Here is a 21,840-nt window from a genome sequence, read left to right on the forward strand (position 1 = left end):
GGGAGTGCACAGTGTATAGTCACATAGAGGGAGGGGAGTGCACCGTGTATAGTCACATAGAGGGAGGGGAGTGCACCGTATATATAGTCACATAGAGGGAGGGGAGTGCACCGTATATAGTCACATAGAGGGAGGGGAGTGCACCGTATATAGTCACATAGAGGGAGGGGAGTGCACCGTGTATAGTCACATAGAGGGAGGGGAGTGCACCGTATATATAGTCACATAGAGGGAGGGGAGTGCACCGTGTATAGTCACATAGAGGGAGGGGAGTGCACCGTATATATAGTCACATAGAGGGAGGGGAGAGCACCGTATATAGTCACATAGAGGGAGGGGAGTGCACCGTATATAGTCACATAGAGGGAGGGGAGTGCACCGTGTATAGTCACATAGAGGGAGGGGAGTGCACCGTATATATAGTCACATAGAGGGAGGGGAGTGCACCGTATATAGTCACATAGAGGGAGGGGAGTGCACCGTATATAGTCACATAGAGGGAGGGGAGTGCACCGTATATAGTCACATAGAGGGAGGGGAGTGCACCGTGTATAGTCACATAGAGGGAGGGGAGTGCACCGTGTATAGTCACATAGAGAGAGGGGAGTGCACCGTGTATAGTCACATAGATGGAGGGGAGTGCACCGTGTATAGTCACATAGAGGGAGGGGAGTGCACCGTGTATAGTCACATAGAGGGAGGGGAGTGCACCGTGTATAGTCACATAGAGGGAGGGGAGTGCACCGTGTATAGTCACATAGAGGGAGGGGAGTGCACCGTGTATAGTCACATAGAGGGAGGGGAGTGCACTGTATATAGTCACATAGAGGGAGGGGAGTGCACCGTATATAGTCACATATATTGGTAGAGGAATCTGAGGAGACCCCCAGGGTAAGATCCAGTATCACCAGAGACCCCCATGATACCGCTACATAGAGACCATACAATGTTAGAGGACAAAATCTTGGAAAAATTCTGATTCAAAGCGCTGCTGGTTCCTGTAAGTTTCTCCAACTGGTCCCAGTTGTTCCAACACAGAGTCCATCGAGCTGTATGGGCAGGGAGGTCGGCTTGCGGTCACGCAGCTCCTGGCGGTCAGGGTTTGCTGCCTTCAGCTTGTATATGCAGTCTATCTGCTTCTGAAGCTGCAGTTTCTCTTTCTTCAGAGTCTCCATTCTCTGCACCAGTGCAGTATTATAGCAGTTATATTCTTGTACATAGGAGCAGTATTATAGTAGTTATATTCTTGTACATAGGAGCAGTATTATAGTAGTTATATTCTTGTCCATAGGAGGCAGTATTATAGTAGTTATATTCTTGTACATAGGAGCAGTATTATAGTAGTTATATTCTTGTACATAGGAGCAGTATTATAGTAGTTATATTCTTGTACATAGGAGCAGTATTATAGCAGTTATATTCTTGTACATAGGAGCAGTATTATAGTAGTTATATTCTTGTACATAGGAGCAGTATTATAGTAGTTATATTCTTGTACATAGGAGCAGTATTATAGTAGTTATATTCTTGTCCATAGGAGGCAGTATTATAGTAGTTATATTCTTGTACATAGGAGCAGTATTATAGTAGTTATATTCTTGTACATAGGAGCAGTATTATAGTAGTTATATTCTTGTACATAGGAGCAGTATTATAGTAGTTATACTCTTGTACATAGGAGCAGTATTATAGTAGTTATATTCTTGTATATAGGAGCAGTATTATAGTAGTTATATTCTTGTACATAGGAGGCAGTATTATAGTAGTTATATTCTTGTACATAGGAGCAGTATTATAGTAGTTATATTCTTGTACATAGGAGCAGTATTATAGTAGTTATATTCTTGTACATAGGAGCAGTATTATAGTAGTTATATTCTTGTACATAGGAGCAGTATTATAGTAGTTATACTCTTGTACATAGGAGCAGTATTATAGTAGTTATATTCTTGTATATAGGAGGCAGTATTATAGTAGTTATATTCTTGTACATAGGAGGCAGCATTATAGTAGTTATATTCCTGTACATAGGAGGCAGCATTATAGTAGTTATATTCCTGTACATAGGAGCAGTAATATAGTAGTTATATTCTTGTACATAGGAGCAGTATTATAGTAGTTATATTCTTGTACATAGGAGCAGTATTATAGTAGTTATATTCTTGTACATAGGAGCAGTATTATAGCAGTTATATTCTTGTACATAGGAGGCAGTATTATAGCAGTTATATTCTTGTACATAGGAGGCAGTATTATAGTAGTTATATTCTTGTACATAGGAGCAGTATTATAGTAGTTATATTCTTGTACATAGGAGGCAGCATTATAGTAGTTATATTCTTGTACATAGGAGCAGTATTATAGTAGTTATATTCCTGTACATAGGAGCAGTAATATAGTAGTTATATACTTGTACATAGGAGGCAGTATTATAGTAGTTATATTCTTGTACATAGGAGCAGTATTATAGTAGTTATATTCTTGTACATAGGAGCAGTATTATAGTAGTTATATTCCTGTACATAGGAGCAGTATTATAGTAGTTATATTCTTGTACATAGGAGCAGTATTATAGTAGTTATATTCTTGTACATAGGAGCAGTATTATAGTAGTTATATTCTTGTACATAGGAGCAGTATTATAGCAGTTATATTCTTGTACATAGGAGGCAGTATTATAGCAGTTATATTCTTGTACATAGGAGGCAGTATTATAGTAGTTATATTCTTGTACATAGGAGCAGTATTATAGTAGTTATATTCTTGTACATAGTATAGACAACAAAAAAGTTCTAGGTAAAGTTTAAAGTGATACTCTGAGGGCCACTTTTTCTTATCCATAGTGTACATAGAGAGGTGTGTCCTGTGGGTAGGGAATAACTTGATGTAACCGGAATACCCCTTTAAGTCCAGTAGCTGATTATCGGGAAGGAAGTGTTTTGACTTCTCCTTCAGCGCTGCATTTACATTAGGATGAGGACGGCTGCTGCATTGTTGACTGCTTTGCCTGCGATGACCGAGCGTTTCGCTGGTTTATCGGGTGATCGGCTGCACCTTTAGATGGGCAGTTTATCGAGAACAAGCGTTCGTAAGAACGGTCATCTCTGATAATCTGGCCATGTAATCCCGCCATTACACTCTATGGGGAGGTGATGGTGGAGCTGTGGACAGAGCAGATTCAGGCCTGATATGCCTAGTTGTGCCGGCTGCTGATACTGCCATACTTTGTCCACCAATTTGATCTGTATATGGCAGTATTATGTGGACACTGCATGGCGCTATTATTTGGGTTCTATATAACGGTACTAATACTGCCATACAGTATCCACATAGTACTGCCATCTACAGACCCAATCAATGTCACCATACGGTGTTCACACACTGTCATATAAAGCTTTAATCTCTCCCTCCGTACAGTAAAACCGCCATTATATGCAGCATCCAAATAATAACGGGAAACAGCTTCTCACTATTTATAAAATCAGAATATTTTCATTTTCATCTTTTTATTTCATGACTGTATTCATTTTATTCTGTTTTCTGTACTTCATTTTAGGGACACGCGGGCTACCCAAAAAAGTACATATGGCATTTATGAGACAGTGTAGTGGGCAAACTCTTACATCATATAACCCCTCCCATTACTCAGAACTCCTCCTATTAATACAAATAACCCCTCCCATTATTTCATATAACGCCTCCTCCCACTCCATATATCTCATCCTATTACTCCGTATAACTCCTCCCATTACTCCATATAACTCCTTATTACTCCATATAACTCCTCCCATTACTCCACATAACTCCTCCCATTACACCACATAACTCCTCCCATTACTCCACAACTCCTCCCATTATTGTGTATAACTGCTCTTATTGCCTCCCACTACTTCATATATCTCCTCTCATTATTGTATATAACTTATGTTATTCCTCCTTATATTTCCTCGGACTACTTCGTATAACTTCCCTCATTATGGTATATAACTCCTCCCATTACTCCATATAACTCCTCCCATTACTCCATATAACTCCTCCCATTACTCCATATAACCCCTCCCATTACTCCATATAACCCCTCCCATTACTCCATATAACCCCTCCCATTACTCCATATAACCCCTCCCATTACTCCATATAACTCCTCCCACTACTCCATATAACTCCTCCCATTACTCCATATAACTCCTCCCATTACTCCATATAACTCCTCCCACTACTCCATATAACTCCTCCCACTACTCCATATAACTCCTCCCATTACTCCATATAACTCCTCCCATTACTCCATATAACTCCTCCCATTACTCCATATAACTCCTCCCATTACTCCATATAACTCTTCCAATTACTCTACATAACTCTTACCATTACGTCATAAAACTTTATTGTATGTAACTCCTCCTATTACTTTATATAGCCCCTCCCATTACTGTATATAACACCTCCCATTACTCCATAGAAATCCTCCTATTACTCGATATAAACCCTCCTGTTACTCCATATAACTCCTCCCATTACTCCTTATATCTCTTCCAATTACTCTACATAACTCTTACCATTACGTCATAATTACGTCATAAAACTTTATTGTATGTAACTCCTCCTATTACTTTATATAGCCCCTCCCATTACTGTATATAACACCTCCCATTACTCCATAGAAATCCTCCTATTACTCGATATAAACCCTCCTGTTACTCCATATATCTCCTCCCATTAGTCTGTATAACGCCTCCTATCACTCCACAAAACCCCTCCTATTATTCCAGATAATCCCTCCTATTACTCCATATAACTCCTCCCATTATTGCATATAACTTTTGTTTTTACGCCTTATATCCGCTCCTATTACTCCATTTAACGCCTCCCATTACTCTATATAACTCCTATTACTCCATATATCTCCTCTTATTACTCCAAATAACTCCTCCCATTACTCTGAATAACCCCTCCTATTACTCCATACAGCCACTCCCATTCTGGTATGAGACCAGCCCCTATGGCTTGTCCATGTCCTCGTCACCGCGGTGACCAGCTCCTGCGTTCCTTCGCCATACTGGTGATCGTCATCTGGATCTTCTGGCCCAGGGTCTCCATGGTAACTGCACTGTGTGGCACAGCAGTCGGCGGCCATGGTTCCTAGTCTCAGCTTCTTCCCAGCTCGGACATTTGGTTGGTTGGGGCTGGAAGGGAGAATGGAAGGTCAGAAGACAAAATGGCCCCCAGGTCCTCATGTAAATGATGTCCTAGCCACCCCCCCCCTCCAGATAAGATGGCGTCTGCATGTCCACGGGAGCTGACAATTCACCTGGCTCCAACACCGATCCCGTGTAATATCACAGGTGTAATACAGAGACTCCCCCCTCCTGTAATATCACAGGTGTAATACAGAGACCCCCCCCTCCTGTAATATCACAGGTGTAATACAGAGACTCCCCCCCCCTCCTGTAATATCACAGGTGTAATACAGAGACTCCCCCCTCCTGTAATATCACAGGTGTAATACAGAGACTCCCCCTCCTGTAATATCACAGGTGTAATACAGAGACTCCCCCCCCCCCCTCCTGTAATATCACAGGTGTAATACAGAGACTCCCCCTCCTGTAATATCACAGGTGTAATACAGAGACTCCCCCCTCCTGTAATATCACAGGTGTAATACAGAGACTCCCCCCCCCCCTCCTGTAATATCACAGGTGTAATACAGAGACTCCCCCTCCTGTAATATCACAGGTGTAATACAGAGACTCCCCCCCCCCTCCTGTAATATCACAGGTGTAATACAGAGACTCCCCCCTCCTGTAATATCACAGGTGTAATACAGAGACCCCCCCTCCTGTAATATCACAGGTGTCATACAGAGACTCCCCCTCCTGTAATATCACAGGTGTAATACAGAGACTCCCCCCCCCCTCCTGTAATATCACAGGTGTAATACAGAGACTCCCCCTCCTGTAATATCACAGGTGTAATACAGAGACTCCCCCCCCCCCTCCTGTAATATCACAGGTGTAATACAGAGACTCCCCCCTCCTGTAATATCACAGGTGTAATACAGAGACCCCCCCTCCTGTAATATCACAGGTGTAATACAGAGACTCCCCCTCCTGTAATATCACAGGTGTAATACAGAGACCCCCCCTCCTGTAATATCACAGGTGTAATACAGAGACCCCCCCTCCTGTAATATCACAGGTGTAATACAGAGACTCCCCCCTCCTGTAATATCACAGGTGTCATACAGAGACTCCCCCCCCCCCCTCCTGTAATATCACAGGTGTAATACAGAGCCTCCCCCCTCCTGTAATATCACAGGTGTAATACAGAGACCCCCCCTCCTGTAATATCACAGGTGTAATACAGAGACCCCCCCTCCTGTAATATCACAGGTGTAATACAGAGACCCCCCCTCCTGTAATATCACAGGTGTAATACAGAGACTCCCCCCTCCTGTAATATCACAGGTGTAATACAGAGACTCCCCCCCCCCCTCCTGTAATATCACAGGTGTAATACAGAGACTCCCCCCCCCTCCTGTAATATCACAGGTGTAATACAGAGACTCCCCCCTCCTGTAATATCACAGGTGTAATACAGAGACCCCCCCTCCTGTAATATCACAGGTGTAATACAGAGACTCCCCCCCCCCCCTCCTGTAATATCACAGGTGTAATACAGAGACTCCTCCCCCCCTGTAATATCACAGGTGTAATACAGAGACTCCCCCCCCTCCTGTAATATCACAGGTGTAATACAGAGACTCCCCCCCTCCTGTAATATCACAGGTGTAATACAGAGACTCCCCCCCCCCCTCCTGTAATATCACAGGTGTAATACAGAGACCCCCCCCCCCCCCTGTAATATCACAGGTGTAATACAGAGACTTCCCCCCTCCTGTAATATCACAGGTGTAATACAGAGACTCCCCCTCCTGTAATATCACAGGTGTAATACAGAGACTCCCCCTCCTGTAATATCACAGGTGTAATACAGAGACTCCCCCCCCCCCCTCCTGTAATATCACAGGTGTAATACAGAGACTCCCCCTCCTGTAATATCACAGGTGTAATACAGAGACTCCCCCCTCCTGTAATATCACAGGTGTAATACAGAGACTCCCCCCCCCCTCCTGTAATATCACAGGTGTAATACAGAGACTCCCCCCCCCCCCCCTCCTGTAATATCACAGGTGTAATACAGAGACTCCCCCCCCCTCCTGTAATATCACAGGTGTAATACAGAGACTCCCCCTCCTGTAATATCACAGGTGTAATACAGAGACTCCCCCCCTCCTGTAATATCACAGGTGTAATACAGAGACTCCCCCCCCCCCCTCCTGTAATATCACAGGTGTAATACAGAGACTCCCCCTCCTGTAATATCACAGGTGTAATACAGAGACTCCCCCCTCCTGTAATATCACAGGTGTAATACAGAGACTCCCCCCCCCCCTCCTGTAATATCACAGGTGTAATACAGAGACTCCCCCCCCTCCTGTAATATCACAGGTGTAATACAGAGACTCCCCCCCCTCCTGTAATATCACAGGTGTAATACAGAGACTCCCCCTCCTGTAATATCACAGGTGTAATACAGAGACTCCCCCCCCCTCCTGTAATATCACAGGTGTAATACAGAGACTCCCCCCTCCTGTAATATCACAGGTGTAATACAGAGACTCCCCCCTCCTGTAATATCACAGGTGTAATACAGAGACTCCCCCTCCTGTAATATCACAGGTGTAATACAGAGACCCCCCCCCCTCCTGTAATATCACAGGTGTAATACAGAGACCTCCCCCCTCCTGTAATATCACAGGTGTAATGCAGAGACTCCCCCCCCCTCTAGTAATATCACAGGTGTAATACAGAGACTCCCCCCCCCCCTCTAGTAATATCACAGGTGTAATACAGAGACTCCCCCCCCCCCTCTAGTAATATCACAGGTGTAATACAGAGACTACCCCCTCCTGTAATATCACAGGTGTAATACAGAGACTCCCCCTCCTGTAATATCACAGGTGTAATACAGAGACTCCCCCTCCTGTAATATCACAGGTGTAATACAGACTCCCCCTCCTGTAATATCACAGGTGTAATACAGAGACTCCCCCTCCTGTAATATCACAGGTGTAATACAGAGACTCCCCCCCCCCCCTCTAGTAATATCACAGGTGTAATACAGAGACTCCCCCCCCCTCTAGTAATATCACAGGTGTAATACAGAGACTCCCCCTTCCTGTAATATCACAGGTGTAATACAGAGACTCCCCCCTCCTGTAATATCACAGGTGTAATACAGAGACCCCCCCTCCTGTAATATCACAGGTGTAATACAGAGACTCCCCCCCCCCCTCCTGTAATATCACAGGTGTAATACAGAGACTCCCCCCTCCTGTAATATCACAGGTGTAATACAGAGACTCCCCCTCCTGTAATATCACAGGTGTAATACAGAGACTCCCCCCCCCCCCCTCCTGTAATATCACAGGTGTAATACAGAGACTCCCCCTCCTGTAATATCACAGGTGTAATACAGAGACTCCCCCCCTCCTGTAATATCACAGGTGTAATACAGAGACTCCCCCCTCCTGTAATATCACAGGTGTAATACAGAGACCCCCCCTCCTGTAATATCACAGGTGTAATACAGAGACCCCCCCTCCTGTAATATCACAGGTGTCATACAGAGACTCCCCCTCCTGTAATATCACAGGTGTAATACAGAGACTCCCCCCCCCCTCCTGTAATATCACAGGTGTAATACAGAGACTCCCCCTCCTGTAATATCACAGGTGTAATACAGAGACTCCCCCCCCCCCCCCTCCTGTAATATCACAGGTGTAATACAGAGACTCCCCCCTCCTGTAATATCACAGGTGTAATACAGAGACCCCCCCTCCTGTAATATCACAGGTGTAATACAGAGACTCCCCCTCCTGTAATATCACAGGTGTAATACAGAGACCCCCCCTCCTGTAATATCACAGGTGTAATACAGAGACCCCCCCTCCTGTAATATCACAGGTGTAATACAGAGACTCCCCCCTCCTGTAATATCACAGGTGTCATACAGAGACTCCCCCCCCCCTCCTGTAATATCACAGGTGTAATACAGAGACTCCCCCCTCCTGTAATATCACAGGTGTAATACAGAGACCCCCCCTCCTGTAATATCACAGGTGTAATACAGAGACCCCCCCTCCTGTAATATCACAGGTGTAATACAGAGACCCCCCCTCCTGTAATATCACAGGTGTAATACAGAGACTCCCCCCTCCTGTAATATCACAGGTGTAATACAGAGACTCCCCCCCCCCCCTCCTGTAATATCACAGGTGTAATACAGAGACTCCCCCCCCCTCCTGTAATATCACAGGTGTAATACAGAGACTCCCCCCTCCTGTAATATCACAGGTGTAATACAGAGACCCCCCCTCCTGTAATATCACAGGTGTAATACAGAGACTCCCCCCCCCCTCCTGTAATATCACAGGTGTAATACAGAGACTCCTCCCCCCCTGTAATATCACAGGTGTAATACAGAGACTCCCCCCCCTCCTGTAATATCACAGGTGTAATACAGAGACTCCCCCCCTCCTGTAATATCACAGGTGTAATACAGAGACTCCCCCCCCCCCCCTCCTGTAATATCACAGGTGTAATACAGAGCCCCCCCCCCCTGTAATATCACAGGTGTAATACAGAGACTCCCCCCCTCCTGTAATATCACAGGTGTAATACAGAGACTCCCCCTCCTGTAATATCACAGGTGTAATACAGAGACTCCCCCTCCTGTAATATCACAGGTGTAATACAGAGACTCCCCCCCCCCTCCTGTAATATCACAGGTGTAATACAGAGACTCCCCCTCCTGTAATATCACAGGTGTAATACAGAGACTCCCCCCTCCTGTAATATCACAGGTGTAATACAGAGACTCCCCCCCCCTCCTGTAATATCACAGGTGTAATACAGAGACTCCCCCCCCCCCCTCCTGTAATATCACAGGTGTAATACAGAGACTCCCCCCCCCCTCCTGTAATATCACAGGTGTAATACAGAGACTCCCCCTCCTGTAATATCACAGGTGTAATACAGAGACTCCCCCTCCTGTAATATCACAGGTGTAATACAGAGACTCCCCCCCCCCTCCTGTAATATCACAGGTGTAATACAGAGACTCCCCCCTCCTGTAATATCACAGGTGTAATACAGAGACTCCCCCCTCCTGTAATATCACAGGTGTAATACAGAGACTCCCCCTCCTGTAATATCACAGGTGTAATACAGAGACTCCCCCCCCCCCCTCTAGTAATATCACAGGTGTAATACAGAGACCCCCCCCCCTCCTGTAATATCACAGGTGTAATACAGAGACCTCCCCCCTCCTGTAATATCACAGGTGTAATGCAGAGACTCCCCCCCCCCCCCTCTAGTAATATCACAGGTGTAATGCAGAGACTCCCCCCCCCCCCCCTCTAGTAATATCACAGGTGTAATACAGAGACTCCCCCCCCCCTCTAGTAATATCACAGGTGTAATACAGAGACTCCCCCCCCCCCCCCCTCTAGTAATATCACAGGTGTAATACAGAGACTACCCCCTCCTGTAATATCACAGGTGTAATACAGAGACTCCCCCTCCTGTAATATCACAGGTGTAATGCAGAGACTCCCCCTCCTGTAATATCACAGGTGTAATACAGACACTCCCCCCCCCCCCTCCTGTAATATCACAGGTGTAATACAGAGACTCCCCCCTCCTGTAATATCACAGGTGTAATACAGAGACTCCCCCCTCCTGTAATATCACAGGTGTAATACAGAGACTCCCCCCTCCTGTAATATCACAGGTGTAATACAGAGACTCCCCCCCTCCTGTAATATTACAGGTGTAATACAGAGACTCCCCCCTCCTGTAATATTACAGGTGTAATACAGAGACTCCCCCCCCCCCCTTCTAGTAATATCACAGGTGTAATATAGAGACTCCCCCCTCCTGTAATATCACAGGTGTAATACAGAGACTCCCCCCTCCTGTAATATCACAGGTGTAATACAGAGACTCCCCCCCCCCTCTAGTAATATCACAGGTGTAATACAGAGACTACCCCCTCCTGTAATATCACAGGTGTAATACAGAGACTCCCCCTCCTGTAATATCACAGGTGTAATACAGAGACTCCCCCTCCTGTAATATCACAGGTGTAATACAGAGACTCCCCCCCCTGTAATATCACAGGTGTAATACAGAGACTCCCCCCCCCCTCTAGTAATATCACAGGTGTAATACAGAGACTCCCCCTTCCTGTAATATCACAGGTGTAATGCAGAGACTCCCCCCCCTCCTGTAATATCACAGGTGTAATGCAGAGACTCCCCCCCCTCCTGTAATATCACAGGTGTAATACAGAGACTCCCCCCCTCCTGTAATATCACAGGTGTAATACAGAGACTCCCCCCTCCTGTAATATCACAGGTGTAATACAGAGACTCCCCCCTCCTGTAATATCACAGGTGTAATACAGAGACTCCCCCCCTCCAGTAATATCACAGGTGTAATGCAGAGACTCCCCCCCCCCTCCTGTAATATCACAGGTGTAATACAGAGACTCCCCCCCTCCTGTAATATCACAGGTGTAATACAGAGACTCCCCCCTCCTGTAATATCATAGGTGTAATACAGAGACTCCCCCTCCTGTAATATCACAGGTGTAATACAGAGACTCCCCCCCCTCCTGTAATATCACAGGTGTAATACAGAGACTCCCCCCCTCCTGTAATATCACAGGTGTAATACAGAGAATCCCCCTCCTGTAATATCACAGGTGTAATACAGAGACTCCCCCTCCTGTAATATCACAGGTGTAATACAGAGACTCCCCTCCCCCCCTCCTGTAATATCACAGGTGTAATACAGAGACTCCTCCCCCCCTGTAATATCACAGGTGTAATACAGAGACTCCCCCCCCTCCTGTAATATCACAGGTGTAATAGAGACTCCCCCTCCTGTAATATCATAGGTGTAATACAGAGACTCCCCCTCCTGTAATATCACAGGTGTAATACAGAGACTCCCCCCCCCTCCTGTAATATCACAGGTGTAATACAGAGACTCCCCCCCCCCTCCTGTAATATCACAGGTGTAATAGAGAGACTCCCCCCCCCTGTAATATCACAGGTGTAATACAGAGACTCCCCCCTCCTGTAATATCACAGGTGTAATACAGAGACTCCACCCTCCTGTAATATCACAGGTGTAATACAGAGACTCCCCCCCCTCCTGTAATATCACAGGTGTAATACAGAGACTCCCCCCCCTCCTGTAATATCACAGGTGTCATACAGAGACTCCCCCTCCTGTAATATCACAGGTGTAATACAGAGACTCCCCCCCCCCCTCCTGTAATATCACAGGTGTAATACAGAGACCCCCCCTCCTGTAATATCACAGGTGTAATACAGAGACCCCCCCTCCTGTAATATCACAGGTGTAATACAGAGACCCCCCCTCCTGTAATATCACAGGTGTCATACAGAGACTCCCCCCCCCCTCCTGTAATATCACAGGTGTAATACAGAGACCCCCCCTCCTGTAATATCACAGGTGTAATACAGAGACTCCCCCCTCCTGTAATATCACAGGTGTAATACAGAGACCCCCCCCTCCTGTAATATCACAGGTGTAATACAGAGACCCCCCCTCCTGTAATATCACAGGTGTAATACAGAGACTCCCCCCTCCTGTAATATCACAGGTGTAATACAGAGACTCCCCCCCCCCCTCCTGTAATATCACAGGTGTAATACAGAGACTCCCCCCCCTCCTGTAATATCACAGGTGTAATACAGAGACCCCCCCTCCTGTAATATCACAGGTGTAATACAGAGACTCCCCCCCCCCCCCTCCTGTAATATCACAGGTGTAATACAGAGACTCCCCCCCCCCCCTCCTGTAATATCACAGGTGTAATACAGAGACTCCTCCCCCCCTGTAATATCACAGGTGTAATACAGAGACTCCCCCCCCTCCTGTAATATCACAGGTGTAATACAGAGACTCCCCCCCTCCTGTAATATCACAGGTGTAATACAGAGACTCCCCCCCCCCTCCTGTAATATCACAGGTGTAATACAGAGACCCCCCCCCCTGTAATATCACAGGTGTAATACAGAGACTTCCCCCCTCCTGTAATATCACAGGTGTAATACAGAGACTCCCCCCCCCCCTCCTGTAATATCACAGGTGTAATACAGAGACTCCCCCTCCTGTAATATCACAGGTGTAATACAGAGACTCCCCCCTCCTGTAATATCACAGGTGTAATACAGAGACTCCCCCCCCCCTCCTGTAATATCACAGGTGTAATACAGAGACTCCCCCCCCCCTCCTGTAATATCACAGGTGTAATACAGAGACTCCCCCCCCTCCTGTAATATCACAGGTGTAATACAGAGACCCCCCCCCTCCTGTAATATCACAGGTGTAATACAGAGACCCCCCCTCCTGTAATATCACAGGTGTAATACAGAGACTCCCCCCTCCTGTAATATCACAGGTGTAATACAGAGACCCCCCCTCCTGTAATATCACAGGTGTCATACAGAGACTCCCCCTCCTGTAATATCACAGGTGTAATACAGAGACTCCCCCCCCCCCCCCTCCTGTAATATCACAGGTGTAATACAGAGACTCCCCCTCCTGTAATATCACAGGTGTAATACAGAGACTCCCCCCCCCCCCCTCCTGTAATATCACAGGTGTAATACAGAGACTCCCCCCTCCTGTAATATCACAGGTGTAATACAGAGACCCCCCCTCCTGTAATATCACAGGTGTAATACAGAGACTCCCCCTCCTGTAATATCACAGGTGTAATACAGAGACCCCCCCTCCTGTAATATCACAGGTGTAATACAGAGACCCCCCCTCCTGTAATATCACAGGTGTAATACAGAGACTCCCCCCTCCTGTAATATCACAGGTGTCATACAGAGACTCCCCCCCCCCCCCTCCTGTAATATCACAGGTGTAATACAGAGACTCTCCCCTCCTGTAATATCACAGGTGTAATACAGAGACCCCCCCTCCTGTAATATCACAGGTGTAATACAGAGACCCCCCCTCCTGTAATATCACAGGTGTAATACAGAGACCCCCCCTCCTGTAATATCACAGGTGTAATACAGAGACTCCCCCCTCCTGTAATATCACAGGTGTAATACAGAGACTCCCCCCCCCCTCCTGTAATATCACAGGTGTAATACAGAGACTCCCCCCCCCTCCTGTAATATCACAGGTGTAATACAGAGACTCCCCCCTCCTGTAATATCACAGGTGTAATACAGAGACCCCCCCTCCTGTAATATCACAGGTGTAATACAGAGACTCCCCCCCCCCCCTCCTGTAATATCACAGGTGTAATACAGAGACTCCTCCCCCCCTGTAATATCACAGGTGTAATACAGAGACTCCCCCCCCCTCCTGTAATATCACAGGTGTAATACAGAGACTCCCCCCCTCCTGTAATATCACAGGTGTAATACAGAGACTCCCCCCCCCCTCCTGTAATATCACAGGTGTAATACAGAGACCCCCCCCCCCCCCCTGTAATATCACAGGTGTAATACAGAGACTTCTCCCCTCCTGTAATATCACAGGTGTAATACAGAGACTCCCCCTCCTGTAATATCACAGGTGTAATACAGAGACTCCCCCTCCTGTAATATCACAGGTGTAATACAGAGACTCCCCCCCCCCCCTCCTGTAATATCACAGGTGTAATACAGAGACTCCCCCTCCTGTAATATCACAGGTGTAATACAGAGACTCCCCCCTCCTGTAATATCACAGGTGTAATACAGAGACTCCCCCCCCCTCCTGTAATATCACAGGTGTAATACAGAGACTCCCCCCCCCCTCCTGTAATATCACAGGTGTAATACAGAGACTCCCCCCCCTCCTGTAATATCACAGGTGTAATACAGAGACTCCCCCTCCTCTAATATCACAGGTGTAATACAGAGACTCCCCCCCCTCCTGTAATATCACAGGTGTAATACAGAGACTCCCCCCCCCCTCCTGTAATATCACAGGTGTAATACAGAGACTCCCCCTCCTGTAATATCACAGGTGTAATACAGAGACTCCCCCCTCCTGTAATATCACAGGTGTAATACAGAGACTCCCCCCCCCCTCCTGTAATATCACAGGTGTAATACAGAGACTCCCCCCCCCCCTCCTGTAATATCACAGGTGTAATACAGAGACTCCCCCCCCTCCTGTAATATCACAGGTGTAATACAGAGACTCCCCCTCCTGTAATATCACAGGTGTAATACAGAGACTCCCCCCCCCCTCCTGTAATATCACAGGTGTAATACAGAGACTCCCCCCTCCTGTAATATCACAGGTGTAATACAGAGACTCCCCCCTCCTGTAATATCACAGGTGTAATACAGAGACTCCCCCTCCTGTAATATCACAGGTGTAATACAGAGACTCCCCCCCCCCTCCTGTAATATCACAGGTGTAATACAGAGACTCCCCCCTCCTGTAATATCACAGGTGTAATACAGAGACTTCCCCCCTCCTGTAATATCACAGGTGTAATACAGAGACTCCCCCTCCTGTAATATCACAGGTGTAATACAGAGACCCCCCCCCTCCTGTAATATCACAGGTGTAATACAGAGACCTCCCCCCTCCTGTAATATCACAGGTGTAATGCAGAGACTCCCCCCCCCCCCCCCTCTAGTAATATCACAGGTGTAATACAGAGACTCCCCCCCCCCTCTAGTAATATCACAGGTGTAATACAGAGACTCCCCCCCCCCTCTAGTAATATCACAGGTGTAATACAGAGACTACCCCCTCCTGTAATATCACAGGTGTAATACAGAGACTCCCCCTCCTGTAATATCACTGGTGTAATACAGAGACTCCCCCTCCTGTAATATCACAGGTGTAATACAGAGACTCCCCCTCCTGTAATATCACAGGTGTAATACAGACTCCCCCTCCTGTAATATCACAGGTGTAATACAGAGACTCCCCCTCCTGTAATATCACAGGTGTAATACAGAGACTCCCCCCCCCCTCTAGTAATATCACAGGTGTAATACAGAGACTCCCCCCCCCTCTAGTAATATCACAGGTGTAATACAGAGACTCCCCCTTCCTGTAATATCACAGGTGTAATACAGAGACTCCCCCCTCCTGTAATATCACAGGTGTAATACAGAGACCCCCCCTCCTGTAATATCACAGGTGTAATACAGAGACCCCCCCCCCCCCCTCCTGTAATATCACAGGTGTAATACAGAGGCTCCCCCCTCCTGTAATATCACAGGTGTAATACAGAGACTCCCCCTCCTGTAATATCACAGGTGTAATACAGAGACTCCCCCCCCCCCCTCCTGTAATATCACAGGTGTAATACAGAGACTCCCCCTCCTGTAATATCACAGGTGTAATACAGAGACTCCCCCCCCTCCTGTAATATCACAGGTGTAATACAGAGACTCCCCCCTCCTGTAATATCACAGGTGTAATACAGAGACCCCCCCTCCTGTAATATCACAGGTGTAATACAGAGCCCCCCCCTCCTGTAATATCACAGGTGTCATACAGAGACTCCCCCTCCTGTAATATCACAGGTGTAATACAGAGACTCCCCCCCCCCCCTCCTGTAATATCACAGGTGTAATACAGAGACTCCCCCTCCTGTAATATCACAGGTGTAATACAGAGACTCCCCCCCCCCTCCTGTAATATCAAAGGTGTAATACAGAGACTCCCCCCTCCTGTAATATCACAGGTGTAATACAGAGACCCCCCCTCCTGTAATATCACAGGTGTAATACAGAGACTCCCCCTCCTGTAATATCACAGGTGTAATACAGAGACCCCCCCTCCTGTAATATCACAGGTGTAATACAGAGACCCCCCCTCCTGTAATATCACAGGTGTAATACAGAGACTCCCCCTCCTGTAATATCACAGGTGTCATACAGAGACTCCCCCCCCCTCCTGTAATATCACAGGTGTAATACAGAGACCCCCCCCTCCTGTAATATCACAGGTGTAATACAGAGACCCCCCCTCCTGTAATATCACAGGTGTAATACAGAGACCCCCCCTCCTGTAATATCACAGGTGTAATACAGAGACCCCCCCTCCTGTAATATCACAGGTGTAATACAGAGACTCCCCCCTCCTGTAATATCACAGGTGTAATACAGAGACTCCCCCCCCCCCTCCTGTAATATCACAGGTGTAATACAGAGACTCCCCCCCCCTCCTGTAATATCACAGGTGTAATACAGAGACTCCCCCCTCCTGTAATATCACAGGTGTAATACAGAGACCCCCCCTCCTGTAATATCACAGGTGTAATACAGAGACTCCCCCCTCCTGTAATATCACAGGTGTAATACAGAGACTCCCCCCCTGTAATATCACAGGTGTAATACAGAGACTCCCCCCCCCCCCTCCTGTAATATCACAGGTGTAATACAGAGACTCCTCCCCCCCTGTAATATCACAGGTGTAATACAGAGACTCCCCCCCCTCCTGTAATATCACAGGTGTAATACAGAGACTCCCCCCCTCCTGTAATATCACAGGTGTAATACAGAGACTCCCCCCCCCCCCTCCTGTAATATCACAGGTGTAATACAGAGACCCCCCCCCCTGTAATATCACAGGTGTAATACAGAGACTTCCCCCCTCCTGTAATATCACAGGTGTAATACAGAGACTCCCCCTCCTGTAATATCACAGGTGTAATACAGAGACTCCCCCTCCTGTAATATCACAGGTGTAATACAGAGACTCCCCCCCCCCTCCTGTAATATCACAGGTGTAATACAGAGACTCCCCCTCCTGTAATATCACAGGTGTAATACAGAGACTCCCCCCTCCTGTAATATCACAGGTGTAATACAGAGACTCCCCCCCCCTCCTGTAATATCACAGGTGTAATACAGAGACTCCCCCCCCCCCCTCCTGTAATATCACAGGTGTAATACAGAGACTCCCCCCCCCCCCTCCTGTAATATCACAGGTGTAATACAGAGACTCCCCCTCCTGTAATATCACAGGTGTAATACAGAGACTCCCCCCCCCTCCTGTAATATCACAGGTGTAATACAGAGACTCCCCCTCCTGTAATATCACAGGTGTAATACAGAGACTCCCCCCCCCTCCTGTAATATCACAGGTGTAATACAGAGACTTCCCCCCTCCTGTAATATCACAGGTGTAATACAGAGACTCCCCCCTCCTGTAATATCACAGGTGTAATACAGAGACTCCCCCTCCTGTAATATCACAGGTGTAATACAGAGACTCCCCCCCCCCCTAGTAATATCACAGGTGTAATACAGAGACCCCCCCCCCCTCCTGTAATATCACAGGTGTAATACAGAGACCTCCCCCCTCCTGTAATATCACAGGTGTAATGCAGAGACTCCCCCCCCCCCCCTCTAGTAATATCACAGGTGTAATACAGAGACTCCCCCCCCCCCTCTAGTAATATCACAGGTGTAATACAGAGACTCCCCCCCCCCCTCTAGTAATATCACAGGTGTAATACAGAGACTACCCCCTCCTGTAATATCACAGGTGTAATACAGAGACTCCCCCTCCTGTAATATCACAGGTGTAATGCAGAGACTCCCCCTCCTGTAATATCACAGGTGTAATACAGACACTCCCCCCCCCCCCCCCCCTCCTGTAATATCACAGGTGTAATACAGAGACTCCCCCCTCCTGTAATATCACAGGTGTAATACAGAGACCCCCCCTCCTGTAATATCACAGGTGTAATACAGAGACTCCCCCCTCCTGTAATATCACAGGTGTAATACAGAGACTCCCCCCTCCTGTAATATTACAGGTGTAATACAGAGACTCCCCCCTCCTATAATATTACAGGTGTAATACAGAGACTCCCCCCCCCTTCTAGTAATATCACAGGTGTAATATAGAGACTCCCCCCTCCTGTAATATCACAGGTGTAATACAGAGACTCCCCCTCCTGTAATATCACAGGTGTAATACAGAGACTCCCCCCCCCCCTCTAGTAATATCACAGGTGTAATACAGAGACTACCCCCTCCTGTAATATCACAGGTGTAATACAGAGACTCCCCCTCCTGTAATATCACAGGTGTAATACAGAGACTCCCCCTCCTGTAATATCACAGGTGTAATACAGAGACTCCCCCCCCTGTAATATCACAGGTGTAATACAGAGACTCCCCCCCCCCCTCTAGTAATATCACAGGTGTAATACAGAGACTCCCCCTTCCTGTAATATCACAGGTGTAATGCAGAGACTCCCCCCCCTCCTGTAATATCACAGGTGTAATGCAGAGACTCCCCCCTCTCCTGTAATATCACAGGTGTAATACAGAGACTCCCCCCCCTCCTGTAATATCACAGGTGTAATACAGAGACTCCCCCCTCCTGTAATATCACAGGTGTAATACAGAGACTTCCCCCCTCCTGTAATATCACAGGTGTAATACAGAGACTCCCCCCCTCCAGTAATATCACAGGTGTAATGCAGAGACTCCCCCCCCTCCTGTAATATCACAGGTGTAATACAGAGACTCCCCCCCTCCTGTAATATCACAGGTGTAATACAGAGACTCCCCCCTCCTGTAATATCATAGGTGTAATACAGAGACTCCCCCTCCTGTAATATCACAGGTGTAATACAGAGACTCCCCCCCCCTCCTGTAATATCACAGGTGTAATACAGAGACTCCCCCCCCTCCTGTAATATCACAGGTGTAATACAGAGAATCCCCCTCCTGTAATATCACAGGTGTAATACAGAGACTCCCCCTCCTGTAATATCACAGGTGTAATACAGAGACTCCCCTCCCCCCCCTCCTGTAATATCACAGGTGTAATACAGAGACTCCTCCCCCCCTGTAATATCACAGGTGTAATACAGAGACTCCCCCCCCTCCTGTAATATCACAGGTGTAATACAGAGACTCCCCCTCCTGTAATATCATAGGTGTAATACAGAGACTCCCCCTCCTGTAATATCACAGGTGTAATACAGAGACTCCCCCCCCTCCTGTAATATCACAGGTGTAATACAGATACTCCCCCCCCCCCTCCTGTAATATCACAGGTGTAATACAGAGACTCCCCCCCCCCCCTGTAATATCACAGGTGTAATACAGAGACTCCCCCCTCCTGTAATATCACAGGTGTAATACAGAGACTCCACCCTCCTGTAATATCACAGGTGTAATACAGAGACCCCCCCCCCTCCTGTAATATCACAGGTGTAATACAGAGACTCCCCCCCTCCTGTAATATCACAGGTGTCATACAGAGACTCCCCCTCCTGTAATATCACAGGTGTAATACAGAGACTCCCCCCCCTCCTGTAATATCACAGGTGTAATACAGAGACCCCCCCTCCTGTAATATCACAGGTGTAATACAGAGACCCCCCCTCCTGTAATATCACAGGTGTAATACAGAGACTCCCCCCTCCTGTAATATCACAGGTGTCATACAGAGACTCCCCCCCCCCTCCTGTAATATCACAGGTGTAATACAGAGACTCCCCCCTCCTGTAATATCACAGGTGTAATACAGAGACCCCCCCTCCTGTAATATCACAGGTGTAATACAGAGACCCCCCCTCCTGTAATATCACAGGTGTAATACAGAGACCCCCCCTCCTGTAATATCACAGGTGTAATACAGAGACTTCCCCCCTCCTGTAATATCACAGGTGTAATACAGAGACTTCCCCCCCCCCCTCCTGTAATATCACAGGTGTAATACAGAGACTCCCCCCCCTCCTGTAATATCACAGGTGTAATACAGAGACTCCCCCCTCCTGTAATATCACAGGTGTAATACAGAGACCCCCCCCTCCTGTAATATCACAGGTGTAATACAGAGACTCCCCCCCCCCTCCTGTAATATCACAGGTGTAATACAGAGACTCCTCCCCCCCTGTAATATCACAGGTGTAATACAGAGACTCCCCCCCCTCCTGTAATATCACAGGTGTAATACAGAGACTCCCCCCCTCCTGTAATATCACAGGTGTAATACAGAGACTCCCCCCCCCCCTCCTGTAATATCACAGGTGTAATACAGAGACCCCCCCCCCTGTAATATCACAGGTGTAATACAGAGACTTCCCCCCTCCTGTAATATCACAGGTGTAATACAGAGACTCCCCCTCCTGTAATATCACAGGTGTAATACAGAGACTCCCCCTCCTGTAATATCACAGGTGTAATACAGAGACTCCCCCCCCCTCCTGTAATATCACAGGTGTAATACAGAGACTCCCCCTCCTGTAATATCACAGGTGTGATACAGAGACTCCCCCCTCCTGTAATATCACAGGTGTAATACAGAGACTCCCCCCCCCTCCTGTAATATCACAGGTGTAATACAGAGACTCCCCCCCCTCCTGTAATATCACAGGTGTAATACAGAGACCCCCCCTCCTGTAATATCACAGGTGTAATACAGAGACCCCCCCTCCTGTAATATCACAGGTGTAATACAGAGACTCCCCCCTCCTGTAATATCACAGGTGTCATACAGAGACTCCCCCCCCCTCCTGTAATATCACAGGTGTAATACAGAGACTCCCCCCTCCTGTAATATCACAGGTGTAATACAGAGACCCCCCCTCCTGTAATATCACAGGTGTAATACAGAGACTCCCCCCTCCTGTAATATCACAGGTGTAATACAGAGACTCCCCCCTCCTGTAATATCACAGGTGTAATACAGAGACTCCCCCTCCTGTAATATCACAGGTGTAATACAGAGA

At 47.2% G+C, this 21,840-nt stretch overlaps 1 protein-coding gene across 3 annotated transcripts in view; it reads right to left on the reverse strand.

Moving 5' to 3' along the window:
- Positions 1–3,719: 3,719 nt before the first annotated feature.
- The window catches only part of ICOSLG (inducible T cell costimulator ligand), a 49,170-nt gene continuing 31,049 nt past the window's right edge, over positions 3,720–21,840 (reverse strand). For 2 of the 3 annotated variants that reach the window (XM_040422758.1, XM_040422757.1), the window contains one exon: positions 3,720–5,186. In XM_040422758.1, coding sequence (XP_040278692.1) covers positions 5,149–5,186 — 38 coding nt within the window. In that variant the 3' untranslated portion in view covers positions 3,720–5,148. The remainder of the gene's footprint in view (positions 5,187–21,840) is intronic. The other variant, XR_005777386.1, reaches the window with a different exon arrangement.

This window comes from Bufo bufo, chromosome 3 (genome assembly GCF_905171765.1).
Source record: "Bufo bufo chromosome 3, aBufBuf1.1, whole genome shotgun sequence".
NCBI lineage: Eukaryota > Metazoa > Chordata > Amphibia > Anura > Bufonidae > Bufo > Bufo bufo.